General features: G+C 36.3%; 1 protein-coding gene across 2 annotated transcripts in view; it reads right to left on the reverse strand.

The window, feature by feature from the left end:
• USP9X (ubiquitin specific peptidase 9 X-linked) overlaps window positions 1–14,667 on the reverse strand; it is a 100,035-nt gene that overhangs the window by 36,100 nt on the left and 49,268 nt on the right. For both annotated transcript variants that reach the window (XM_068686217.1, XM_068686206.1), the window contains exons 14-20: window positions 13,997–14,130; window positions 7,832–7,919; window positions 6,227–6,569; window positions 4,503–4,598; window positions 2,339–2,550; window positions 429–669; window positions 82–231 (exon numbers count right to left, since the gene is read on the reverse strand). In XM_068686217.1, the coding sequence (XP_068542318.1) occupies window positions 82–231; window positions 429–669; window positions 2,339–2,550; window positions 4,503–4,598; window positions 6,227–6,569; window positions 7,832–7,919; window positions 13,997–14,130 (1,264 nt within the window). The remainder of the gene's footprint in view (window positions 1–81; window positions 232–428; window positions 670–2,338; window positions 2,551–4,502; window positions 4,599–6,226; window positions 6,570–7,831; window positions 7,920–13,996; window positions 14,131–14,667) is intronic.

Genomic DNA, 14,667 nt, shown 5'->3' on the forward strand with positions numbered 1-14,667 from the left:
AAAAACACAAAAAAATAATTAGTTAAGGACAAAGTATAGGGGAAGAAATGTTTTTAAACTATCACTTCAGTAGATGCTTACCACTCCAGGCAAACAGCTTTCAACTTCTGGGTTTGGACCATCACTGTAGTGATTGCCATGGTTGCCCGGAGAACCAGTTGAAGAGTCAGAAGAACTATCAGGACTTGAAGGCATATTAGAATTTATCTGTGTGAGCTTAGCTGTAATTAGCTGCAAAACACAATCACAGCTTTATTAAGATTACACAAAAATGAAGGCTCTTTACTAAATAAACATCTGACAGAATGTTAGTGGCATACTACCAGGAGGAATGGATCTGCTTCAAAAGAGTAAGTGATCTCCATACATGACATTTTTAAGCATTTACAAAAGACAAGCAAAATAAATAATCAACGTGCAACACTTACCGTTTTATCTTTGAGATTCAATTGGCCAATTAATTTTCTATCATCTGCAGGATCCACCAGCTCACCACCAATGAACAGTTCTACTTTTGTGTGTGCACTGTTGGCTTTAATACGATTGAGAATACAACGTCGTACTTGGCCAATTGTGTCATTTGTGTGAGACCAAATATCCAAATCTTCCACCTGTCGGCCTTGATTTGGAAAACGAACTACCAGTGTGATATGTTTACCACGGAAAGCTCTGAAAATAAACAAACCAGATAAAGTTTTTTTTTGCCCTCATGAAATACATTATTTTTTCCTGCTGTTATTTTGTATTTCATCAAATCTTTATATATGGTGATATACTCCAGCATAACATTATTTTGTGAAGGCACCAGCAATCATGCAAACTTAACATACACGGTAAGTTTCAGGAGCTGCACAACTGCCTTAAAACGGTCAACTTTACAGTCAGGTTATAAACACTAACAGAACTGTAAGAAGCCTTTTATAAAGTTTTAGATCATTTCTCTTGCTTGCAATTTTCTGATCAAAAGGAAATAAAGCTGAATCAAAGTGGCAACTATGTTTTGCTCTTTTAGTAACATAAAACAGTTTTAAAATATGCTATGATGAGGAAAAGCCATCAGGTCACCAATGCCTTCTGTCAAAAGCTGTTAAAAAGTTTTATACTGTAATTCTACTTTTAAAATCCCAATGCTATTGAAAATTAGAACAGAAAAAAAAAAGGGAAGAAACATTTTCACAGTAGCAGTGACTACACTTTGCACATTAGCAGGGCACATACTAGGAAAGATGTGTCTAGATAACCCCAAAAAACTAATCCCATACAACAAAACAAGGCAAAAAATCCTCATAAAAGCTTCTTGCTAACAACACCTGTGAAAAAGTCTAAATAACTAAGTGCCTGCATATACAAGATGAGCTTGCAATCAATATATACAATAAAAATGCTGTACGAGCACTATAATTACTGCCACATCACGAAGAAACAGAATCTCTTCAGTTTTCCTGACAAAGAGTGCATTTAATATAAGAAGAGGGCAGCAACCCCTAATCATTACTAAAAATATACATTAACTGCATCATAAATCCATATACTCAACATATTTCTTATTTCTTTTTCAGAATTTCTTCCCACATGCAGCAGCTACTAACATTGCAACAGATAGTATTCTTCTTTTCTGCTTTCCTATCTGATGAAAGAAATTATTTTCTTTATGAAAAAATCTACACAATGTTGGATTTAAGTGCTTCCCTTTTCTTTGTACTGAAGAAAGAGTTAAAGAAGGAGCAGCTCGAGTTCAAGTTTTTACCCAAGGCTTAACATTACAAACAGAAGAATGAAGGTATACAGAAAATAAATGCACTTTTAAGTATCATTTCTCCTCTTTCCCTTTTTATGGGGAATGTAGAGAATATTTCATTTAGAGATAGTACTAAATCTAAGCTTGCCAAGTAAGATCAACATCTCTAAACAACTCCTGAGGAATAAGACACACACCGGCAACATGTTTTTAATATGAAAGGACTATGAAAAACAAAGAGGGTTTGCCCATGCTAACGTAAAGAATGTTATTACTTTTAAGTAACTATTTGAAAAAAGGAAATACACCCAAAACAAACTAGCCACACGGTACACTGTGCCAGTTCTAGAGCAACAGAAACAAGGTTATTCTCAGGTCTCTTGTTCCTTTCATGTACAGCAGAATATCAGTTCCTTCAGAAAAAGGAATTAAAACTATAGATAGAGAATACAGGGATAAGAGAGACAGAGAAAACAGAATTCTGAAATTCCATAAATACAACCTATGAACAGAAACCTTTCACAATAGAAAATCAAGGATGTTAGTAATACTTTAGTTAACAGAACTATCAAAATCATAAAAGTGCATTTTCCCACATACCTTGACATAGGTAGGATAGTTCTCTCTTCATGGTAATCACTGTCACATTCATTTATATACTCTCTTAAAACAGTCAACACTCTGACCATTCGTATTGCTTCCTGTCTTGCACAATTAATACTGTCTTTATCTCCATCCAACACACATAACGTATCATAGGAGGCTTTGAGACGATCGAAACAGGACTGAATGAAGTCTTCATGAATCACTACCTATTTACATTAAAAAAAAATGGCGTATTTACAACAAATGCTAAATAACATCATTCAGCTGGATAATCAAATGGTAGAAATAAAAACCCGCTAAGTTGCTCCATAAAGCAGTTTTATTCAGTGTTAGAATAAGCTCGTATAGCAAATGAGCTCTAATTTAGCGTGTACTTCAAAAACCTTGCACGGGTCATCAGTAGCTGTAACTGTAGAGAGCAAACCTGCACTTCAATAGGAAAAGTGGAAGTTTGCACAGAGAATACTAAATTGGACTTCCTCTTATTCAGTAACTCAGACTTCATTGAAGAATCCTGTGATGACAGTCTAGGACAGGCTAACTTTCTTTACACTAAGAGCGAACACAGAGCTAGAGAACACCAATTTTTTATTTTTTTTTTTATATCTCACAGCCTAGTTCCAAACAGCCTATTTTTCTGCATAAATGGACTTTAAGCTACAGTAAATACAGTGGCAGCTGCAGCACATCTTTTCCTTCTGCCAGATTCTTAGCATCACCTTGTGCCTGACCTAGACTTGCATACAACCTATAGTATCATCATAAAAGGTCTGAAGTCTCCAGGTATAAGAAAATGCTTCCACTGCAGACTATATTAAGTCATAGCTACAGGAGGACCACGAGGATGACAAAAAGTCTGGAGCACCTCTCCTATGAAGACAGGGTGAGGGAGCTGAGGTTGTTCAGTCCAGGGAAGAGAAGGCTCTGGGAAGACTTATAGTATCCTTCCAGTACCTAGAGGGGGCCTACAGGAAAGCTGGGGAGGGACTCTTTGTTGGGGGTGTAGTGATAGGACAAGGGGTAATGGCTTTAAACTAAGAGAGGATAGATTTTGACTAGATATAAGGAGAAAATTTTTACTCGGAGGACGGTGAAGCACTGGCACAGGCTGCCCAGAGAAGCTCTGGGTGCCCCATCCCTGGAGGTGCTCAAGGCCAGGCTGGATGGGGCTTTGGGCAGCCTGGGCTGGTGGGAGGTGTCCCTGCCCATGGCAGGGGGTGGAACTAGGTGCTCTTTAAAGTTCCTTCCAACCTGAGCTGTTCTATGATTCTGTGGCAAGAAACCCAATCCACTAGCCACTTCTCTTGATAGTGGCTCAGAATCAGAGGAACTACCAGCACACTGAAGCCCAATACTTGCACGTATGTTAAGCAAATCTAACGCTTCCTGGAAGTGTCAGATGTAACCACTTGCAAAACAGATCCATGCATGCTTACTAAGTCCAGCCACTACAGTAAGATGTAGCTTGCATGGCTGTAAGTGTACCACCTACTGCAGCTGTGATCTAGCTACCAAACTGGCAGTTTAGAAGTCTATTTTTTTTTTTTTTTTGAGAATAACTAAGAGAATGAGAGTCTTAAGTAAAACTGGCAAAATATCAACTGGAGTTTGCCTGGAGGACAATATTCCGCCCTCAATTTTGAGAAATCCCAAGACTTTACTTCCCTTGACCTTTCAGAAACTCATTATGTTCTCTCTCTGTTCACTGAAATGCATCTCCCTGCAAAAATCAATGTAGGGAGAAAATATCTGATTTGCTAGAGCTCAGCCTGACGATTATGCGGAACATTGTGATCCTTTTTAAGGGACAGGACAAAAGCTATTACATTAGCTGTGACAACACTCAACAGAGCCAGCCATACTGGTGCAAGTACTACAACTGGAAGTTCAATAGACAGTTTTCTTAAGTATATGATATGAGCTGTTCTGCAAGTAGAAAGCGCAAATACAACAGATCAATTTAATGCAAAAGATTTATCAGAGCTCAGCCCATACATATCAGAAAATTCTCTTAATTCCACATCTGACAACTGGACTCAAAAGTATACTCTTTAAAACAAGGAAACCACCCCCAATTTCAATGCTTTCAAGGATTATAGTAACACTGAACTGAATTTTACTACTGTTTTTCTATCACATTGTAATTTGTTATTTTTACCTGATTAACTTGTAACCTTGGGCCAAGATTAGTATAGATCTCTTTAAGAAGATCTATTGCTCTGTTTGCGATGTCATCATTTCCCTGAATCACAACCTTGTGTAATTAAAAAACAAACAAACAAAATGTATTAGAGCACTTATAACTTTATGGCATAAAATTTAAAAACAACTACGTACAAATATCTTGACACAACAGTAAGTCTAATTTATAAGGCGGAAGTAGCAAAAATGCTTAGTTACATACAACTGATACAAATTATACTAGTTAATTGTGTAAGAGTCAAAATTAAAAATTAAGTATTTAAAGGGAGTTTATAGCTAGAAAAAATAGCTGATGTTTCATAAACGCAATGGAAGTAGTGTTTATATATTCACCTTCACATTACATTTCCATTTTTATGTAAGAGAATAAGACAACTTCTTAAAATATTAGCATTCAAGTCTGTCTTCAAGTAACATATATTTGACCGTATTCTTGAACGCATTCTTGACTGTATTCTTGAACAATATTCTTAAATGAGCCAGACATACCAAACTTGCAAACTCTGTATTAGTATTCCTTTAGGATATCTGGGCATTTGAACTATGGTATTAAGAATAGCATTATAAAATATGTACCTTGAGATGCTTAAACAATCCATATTAAAGATCTAAAACCAGAATTTTCAAGTATTTCAAATGACCAGGGCTGGGTGGGAGAGGTATAGGGGAATGAGTTATTTTTCTGATAATCCAGATTTCCATTAATATCTACCACATCTTCATGGACACTGAAAGCAGCCCCTACAGGCAACCTCTGCAGGATACTGGGCTGATGTGTCATGAGTTGTCATGCTGCCAAATGGCGGGGCAGATCCAATTAAGTTGATTCCCACAACTAACATGCACTAGCATTGTATCTAGCATTACGTGGGCACTTTGTACTCAACTACCGTGTGAAAATTTACTTGTATAAAAATCCCAATCTACTTTAGTTTTAACTGTTACCATGATGATTAAAACATCTAACCCTTCAACAAGCCACAACCAAAACTACTGAAGACTCCTGCTTTACACACAGCGTGTTGTCCAAAACACAGTCACAACAACCATGCCGCAGCGTACTACTGTGGGTTCTACGCGGCTGTTCAAAACTAGAAAGACTGAAAAACTAAACATTAAATTGGATACTGATGTTTTTCACTACTGGATTTGGCAAGCTTAAGAGCACTTTTATAAGTTATAATGCTTCCATCGAAAAGCTATAACCATGTTTAGGCAAAAGGCTGTGGATACAAGAGGAATCAAACCAGTCATCATTTGGTCTCATCTGGAATCACTCCAGTTTACCATACTGGAAGGAATAACATGAGTAAGCTTATGAAGTCTTATGGAGTCCATAAAACGAATTGTGTGTGTACACAGGGAGAGAGACCTACAGACCATGAATGATTCTTCCTAAACGATACAGACAAATTTTTGATTTCATATGCACACGTAAATATACTTGATGTTTCAAATAAATTCCCATTAAATTGTCAAGTCCATAGATTAGTCTGCAAAGCTACTGACTTACCTGCTGGAAAGACAGAAGAGTCAATACCTATGTACTTAAATGGAAAAGGATGCTTTTTGTAATTCTAGTCTGTAAGTAATAAATTACATATTCTTAAAATATTTAAAGAAAAAGATTGAGAAGGAATTAATGGTTAACTTTTCAGCTATTTCCTCCCATTAACTTACCCTCCAAAGGTAGTCTAATCCTATTAATTCCAGATCATCCATCATATAGGCTCGTCTCTTTGCTACTAGCTTCCCTTCTCGACAGTTCACAGCTTTGAAGAAACGTTCAAAACATTTCATTCCATTTTCTGTTAATAGGGAAGGATCCAGCTGAAGCACATTATTTTCAAAGAAGTCCTTATTAATGTCAGGGTCTAAGTCTGGTTCATCCCCCATTAGTTTGGAATACCATTTAAAACAGGCTTCGCGATCACAAAGATAAACCGCATTTTCAGCTAAACACTTCCATATTTGCTTCGCCTGAGGGGCACAGAGCCACAGCTGACCATCCTTCAATAAAAATCTTGAGCAAAACAAAGAGACAATTAACAACACTGTCTAGTTGACATCTACAGTTACAATTCAGCAAGAAATACAAGCAAAGAGTTGAATATGCATTTTATATACGTATATATACCCACACCCACAAACACACTCAATCATCTAAGTACAGTCCTGAAAACTATATTTACATCATCAGTCCTCTCATAGTTAGCCCCATGATTTCCTGGTAAAAGTTCGTAGCCGTCAGAACATAATATTTCAAACAAAAAAGGAATAAAATTAGGCAAAAAATGTTTTACACTAAAATACCAAGCACTGTATAAATAATACATATAAATGCACATCTCCTAAGGCAAACAATTCATTTTGAAGTCAGGTCACAACGTAAGAGATTAAATCACTTCTGCAGTCATTCACAATTACACTTTAGCAAAACCACAAAATAAGGGATCGATTCTATAGAATAGAACTAGAAGCATAAGTCAAAACTAAAAAGAATTTACCACTTGATTTGTGGTAAATTATTATTAAAGAACTATTAAAAACTTCCATTATGAAGGTTAACACGAAGTGTGATTCAAGAAAAACAAAGGATAATGAAAGTTCTTAAAAATATTTTTACTAGTCTTAACAAAGTTAAAACCAAGCAAGAAAAAGCTTTGAGTCTGCACCTGAACAGCATCAATATACTGAAGCTCTGTTGTGAGCAGAGACCCTTTGCTTTTTTATTTTATTCAAACAGCTAGTATTAAAAAGTCATCCTTTTTTTTGCGTGTGAATCTTTTCCAATGCATTCTAAGGCTGACAACCTAGTATCAGTGTATGAAACCAGTACATATGCATTTATGAACATGGACTGAGATTTGGCATGGTACTTCAAGTAAGTACATGCAGGCATATCTTCACTTGGAGCATTTCACAATTTCAGCTACGTTATCCTAATATGCATGTAGCTGTATCCTCGTGCACATTGTATTCAAGTCAGTAGGGTTCTGCACACAGACACAAAATGCCCATAGATACCTTAGGGCAGAATCAGAGTTACGGATTACACAGATGCTAATGAACTTCAACCGATTATTCCTATACTAGCACAGAAACTTTCTGGAAAAACAAAAGCAAAACAAAACCCACTCAATTGGTGTATTTTTGCATCTGAGTTTTGAAGGAAGTTAATACAACAGCTTAAAGTTAAGAAAAACATCTAGTGTGACTTTTTATTCTTTCAAGTATTTAAGCTGTTCCTACAGAAGTCAAAAAAATGATCAAGTCAAAACTAACCGTAAGAAATTAAGTCGTTCTTGTACTTCTTGCACATGACTGTATCTGCTTCCTGGTCTTACAGTTTGTGGATCATATTCACCATGCTCTGCAAATATAAAAAGTTTTATTAGACAATACACACTGAGAAGGCATGCTGACTCTAAAGGACAGGATGTATTTGAAAACTTGATAGCCAAAACATAATTAATACCAAGGGACAATAAATTTTCAGGAAGGATTATGAAAATCATTTTCAGCAGCCTCCTAACAGTTAATACTACATTCTAAATTAAAATGGGTATAGGCAAAGATTGCTGAGGGCTCTTATCACATCCACGAATACTTATGTACAGATACATGTGCTCATCATACAGTATAATGAAACTATTACAGAATAATGAAGAAACTTTGTTCTACTTATTCAAATTACTTCTTCCTCAGTTAAACACATTCTCTTTGGGAAGTCAGTTAAAATAAAAGCATATCAAGCATATCATTCAGATTATCCTATGTTTTTTTTTTTTTTTTTTTTTTTTTCTCTCCTAAGGATGCTCTAATTTCATTACAGAACATCTTTCTCCATAACTTGTTTTTACATTTCTAGGGTTTCTTCTCCCCAGAGGAACCCACAGCTCCAGCTCCTTAACACCTTTCTAAGTAGCTATATACATGATAACACACAGAGGAATAAAGTATATGACAAGCTTACTTACTGCAAGCTTGCAAGTACAAAAACAAATTCCTGTAATACTGACAAGCTTGAAACAGAAAATGTTGTGCAATATAAAAATAAGGCAATCAATCAAACTCTTATCTGCAATTTGTCAAATCTATGCATAATACTGTTTAGCAAACAGTTGTTTGTTTCACACAAACACATTGTTGTGATTTCTAACCCCCCCCAAGAGATAAAATCTAGGTGTCTCTCAAATAACTTGTTAATGTAATGATTTTCTTTAATTCCTCGTGAAAACAGAAGAAAACAGCTACATCGAGAACTATTTTTATTTCCAGAGCTTTTATTTCCAGAGCTTCCATTAGCCATCATTGGACCTTTGTGTGTTTTGGAATTCTTCACAACAGGAAACACTTCTTTGTTATGTATTTCTATTATAAGCAGGACTCTGGTACTTGACATGTACTAGTAGGAAATATTTCATCGTGGCATGTTGCATTACAGCTCCGTTATAAACTAATTATTACTGTATTACTTATTTGCAAGAGTTATATAGATTACGTTTAGCTAAGATGACCCACTTGTGGGAGACTGCATCATGATAGCATCCACTCATGATAAAACTGACCTTCAGAACTGAAAAATAAATCAGTATTTCCTGTTGTTATTTATTTCCTTTCTTGATACAAGTCTAACAATTGAAGTGCACCAAGTGTTTCAAAATTAAGGGAAAAAAATTGTCATAAATACTGCACTCTACGTACAACAGGCAAAAGGTATGTTAGTTTAAAATATTTTATGAAAGGCAAATCAGAAGACTAACAGTTAATTGATAATGTCTAGGAAAGTGGAGACATAGCCACCAAAAATCCTTCAGAAATTTAAATCTTAATCTTAATGAAGTCAGCATAAATGGGCAATTACGAAGAGATCCCTGAAGAAAGTATATAAAACTAGCAAACCAAACAATACTTAAGTATTAGATGTAGGAAACTTACAGAATATGATGTGGGACCAACAGAGGAAACAATGAAGGCAGACCAGTAAATTGCAGAGAAAATATAACTAGTCACCTTCAAATGTCGGGTAGCTTTGTGGTGGTTATTTTATTTTTATTTGGGGGTGGAGGCCAACTGTCTGGGCTTTTCTTTTTTTTTTTTTGGGGGGGGGGGGGAGGGGGAGAGGAGGGGAAATATATGTTAATTCACAGACACAAGTATCAAGAATGGCAGTGATAGAAGAATTCAAGTATTCAAGATCAGTCAGTTGTCCGAAGCCAATCTGAATGTACTTAAGATTTCTGAAAAATGCTGAACTACAAAAATTCAATGTATTCGCTGTCTCAGCTTGTTTCTATCTCTCTCCTATTCACTTTCTAACAGTGCATCTATCTCACAGCAAGCCCAACTGTGATCTTCAAGGTTTTTTTTCTATGCAGAAGAACAAATGAATGACCAGAGAAACTACAGATCAAAAAATGGTTGAAAGTTAATGTATAATTAGTGATAAACACATATAAGAGATTATATGGCAAAATTTCTCTAAATAATTACATTAAGAGATTTGGACTTTTAAATTTCATTAGGAAACAGAAGATGAAGGAGAATTGGCTATCAATCCACTCAAGATTTGAAAAGATCTTCGATCAATAGTCAAAAAGATGGAACTATGAGCTAAGATACAACTTATCACTGAACAAAAAAGCAGCAGAAAGGAGGAAAAAAAATACAAGTGGCAAGCTTTACACCTTAGGCTTCTACACTATGTCTAGAACTTAATGGACTGAAAGATGATCTGCAAAGATGGTAAGAGCTGAACAGCAAAAGAAATCAAGAAACAATCAAGAAACCTAAAAGAAGTGTAAAATTAAGAACATCTAACCTACTGTACTCAATAAATTACACTATATGTCAATCTGGTGTTTGCAAAGTTAAGGATATTCAGGATATCCTGAATTCAGGATACTCTACCATTTATATCAACTCAAGATCTGAACAGTATTGTTAAAATACACACAAAGACATTATTAACCAGTGCAAAGGAAGAACTGAAAATACCTACATTAAAAGGAGATGGAGTAAGGACAGACATGTAAAAAATATATAGTTACTTTAAAAAGAACACCCTCTTTCAGGATTATGATGCAATAACAGTCACCTAATCTCACAGAGGACTGTGAAGAATAGGGTGGAAGTGAGTTCAATAGAAAGTAAAGAGAGTGCCAATAATCAGGAGAATTCTGATACATGGATTAGATTCTTCTTTAACCTTAAAAAGGCAAAAATATAGAAGGGGATATGATAGAAAACCACAGAAACACAGAATGGTTTTGGGTTGAAAGGGACATTTAAAGATGACCTAGCCCAACTCCCTGCCACAGACAAAGACACCTCTTACTAGAGCAGGCTGCCCAAAGCCCCATCCAACCTGGCCTTGAACACTTCCAGGGACAGGGCATCCAGAGACGCTCTGGACAATGTGTTCCAGTACCTCACCACCCTCACAGTGAAGAATTTCTTCCTTATATCTAATCTGAATGTACCCTCTTTCAATTTAAAACCATTACCCCTTCTCTGATTGCTACCTACACTCCTCCCTCAATCGAAGAATCACCTCCCTTGTCCTGCTGACCACGCTTCTTTTAATGCGACCCAGGATATGGTTGGCTTTCTGGGCTGCAAGCGGGCACTGCTGGCTCACATCCAATTTTTCATCTGTGAGTATCCCCAGGTATCCTCTGCAGGGCTGCTCTCAAACCATTCATCCCCCAGTCTGTATGGAGAGCAGGGGGTTGCCCTGTCCCAGGTGCAGGTCCTTGCACTTGGCCTTGTTGAAGTCCATAAGGTTCACATAAGCCCACTTCTAAAGCCTATCCATGTCCCTCTGGATGGCATCCCTTTCTTCTACCTTACCCACTGCACCACTCAGCTTGGTGTTATCCATGAACTTTCTGAGGGTGTACTCGATTCCACTATCCCATGGCATGTGATGAATATCCCACAGTGATGAATATCAGAATAGAAACATCTGTTGTCTTCTTCACACAATATAGTTATAGAAGCCTTTTCCTTCATAAAATAAAAATACTGCAAGTTCAAAGCTAATACAAAAAATTCACAAAATACATAGTGATTTTGGAGTTAATCAAAAAGATCTGTGGGCAACAGGACTTTTTTTTTTTTCTATGGCATTTCTCTGTGTGTCCTGGGTTGTTTGGGTTTTAGCCTTCAATCTTCTTCCTCTGTCCCATTCACTTTCACCACCTCAGTTTGATTCTACAGCTGTCCGGTTCTTACCATCTGCCTGTACAATCACAACAAACTTTCTTCTCCTTTCATTCATTCCCATCCCTCCTGTTATCTTCTCCCCTCCTCCAGGAAGGGGTGGAAATATTGGGACGAGTGCAAATTTGATGCTGTTTTCTCTGTATTCTGCTCTACTTATTCTACAAAATCTCAACTAAGTTGTATAGGTAGGAATTATATATTACTGTCTTAGTATAGTAACTAGAAGACTAGTAGATGGTGTAATACATAATAAAGGGCAAACAAAGTACCAAGGAAGAAAAAAAAAAAAAAAGCTGCACTATTGTCCTTTGTTTTTGCACTCTGATATAAATGGGAAGAAATTTTGCAGCAGCTTCATTTCAAGAAAGCACAATTTAATTGCTTTCTGAGTAGATTGAAGTTATCCTCTTTGCAAATTTTTAATTTCTACTGTGCCAAAGATGTTTGTATTACTGCTTTATTGAGTCATTGTGCACGTTTGCAGGGTGGGGAGCTGGGAGAATATGGGAATAGGATGAAGTTTTTTGCTTAAGAAAAAAAATATTCAAGACATTAGCCTAATTTTTGTGCTCAAGTCATTGACAATTTGATAGGTAAATTGTCAAAAATGACTTTTTGGCTTCTGAGTTAAAAATTAATTGAAATCAATGAATAACGGTTTATATATGAATAGCATGTATAGGATATTTTTGGACAAACACAAATGCATTAGAAAGTTGCTGATTGTGTTTCCTTTAAAACCCTGAGGCCAAACCCCGGATTTTCATCACTGGCCGAAGTCCAAGAAAAAGAGAGCTATCCATAGAGTTACGATGCAAAGCTCACTATAAATGGAATTGTGTTTTTGCATCACTTTTGCAAAGTTAAACAGCACTCCGATAGCTTATAGAAGTTACATGAAGTAAGGCACACACACTCTTCTACCTTCCCAGACAAAACTAAACTTAAGACACTATTGCTTGAGAACACAACAAACCATTTAGTACCATTTAAATATTAATTAGTACAGTGTTATCATTAATGAAAACACTTAGATTAGGGTAAACCCTCCCATGTACTTCTGAATACAAAAAAAAATATAGCTATGGTATGCAGATTAAGCTTAAATGTAGTTCTCATTAACCTACACCAGGATGAAACTATCATTTTCACATTGCACCACTCTTAAAACAAGATTTCAAAGAATACTTTAGGTATCTGTATCAAGCACTCCAAAATTAAAAGAATTACAGAATTAAAGGTTTGTAGGCAACTTACCTAAGCATAGGAAGACACAACCCCACACAGACAGACTTTCCAAAATGCACATATCCTGTTCTCTCCAAACAGTCAGAACTGAATTCCTACACGTTATAGTGCCATTTTTGAGATGTAACTAACAGGTTGGTAGGGTGCTATGTAGGGTACGCATGTGTATGAATAGGGTAGAATGGTCCCTGGTTGCAGTCAACAAGGTACACATGTGGGGGTAAATTTCCTCCTCTCAGTTTTGCTGGCTTAGTTCAATACATAGAGTACTGTTGGTCCAGCGTTACAGGGACAGTCAATGTCCAACATTCTCCTTCATTTCCCTACTCCTACCTTCAGTAGCTATAAAGCTAGCTTCCTTCAAGAATAAGAATGCAAACTCACCAGTGCAGGGCTGAGTTTAAACTGAAGTATATAAATACTAACACAATATGCTGCCCAAGTATTGCTGGTACCAAACACAGTAAGAAAGCAGATAAACAGAAACAGAATTGCATGGTAAAAAATAAAATAAAATGGTACCACTGTGGTCTTAAGTCTTTCTCCCTGACAACTTCCAAACAATGGCTTCAAACAGAATTTATTAAAAAACTTCTCAAAGGACCCTACAAAAATTCAAAACTACAAGTGGGAGTATATTCAAGATTATTATTAGGACTTGCCACAAAAACCACCACCCTAATCTAAGTAGGGCAAGATGATGCTTATCAACCCACAGATGCACAAGTGCAGTCACTTCCCCATGTCGTGCTGTAGACCACCATGTTTTCAATCATGAACCAACAAACCATTTGCATTTTAAGCTTTTCTTGACCAGTATGACACCACAAATGCTATTAAACCCACAAATGCTCTAAAATTGAGTGAACAAACAATAACAGTTATTTCATTAGGAGAATCGGCTTTCAACTCTATTTTCAACTGGAGTTTTTACACAGTATTTATGAGGCCAATTTTTATTTAATAACTTACCTTTAGCATACTGCCTCATGCTTTCCATATAGGCAGAGAGATTTTCTGCAACCAATGTAACTAGGGCGTGATTGTGCTGAAGTTGATTGATTAAGTCATGTCGGTAAAACACATGGGGACTTCGTTGAGTTTGACTGAAATTAAAATATAAGTGTTGTAAGAAAAAACAGAGAAGTCTTGCACCTAACAGTCCATAAACTAATTCAAGAAACTAATGTCTTCAATGGAAGTTCTAAACTTTGCTAAAACATCTAAAATAAAAAGCATACTAGGTCTCTGACAATGCTTTTATTTTTTCTTCTGATGCATCAATGGTTTTTACCAGTTATTAAAAGCAGTTACATAATGAGGATTATACAGTTGTAGTACATATGAAAGGTATTGAAGCAATCTGAGCAGTTAAATAGACCGGAGGCAGAATATCTGCAGCAAGTCAGGAATAGAAATACCTTCCTGCAAACCGCACAGCAAAGACGGAGACTCTCAGCTGTAGTACGGCTACAATATGCATAACCACAGTTTCCTCCACATCCGATATTATTTTCTTAATTTAATATTTAAACAAACTAAAACTGTTCATTTTCAGAATGAAAGCTCACAGTCTTATATTTTTCAGTACTTCAAAAAACTGCACAACTCTACATTGTTTTTTTTCCTTCCCTAACAATATC

This window comes from Anas acuta, chromosome 1 (genome assembly GCF_963932015.1).
Source record: "Anas acuta chromosome 1, bAnaAcu1.1, whole genome shotgun sequence".
In the NCBI taxonomy this organism is placed as follows: Eukaryota; Metazoa; Chordata; class Aves; order Anseriformes; family Anatidae; genus Anas; species Anas acuta.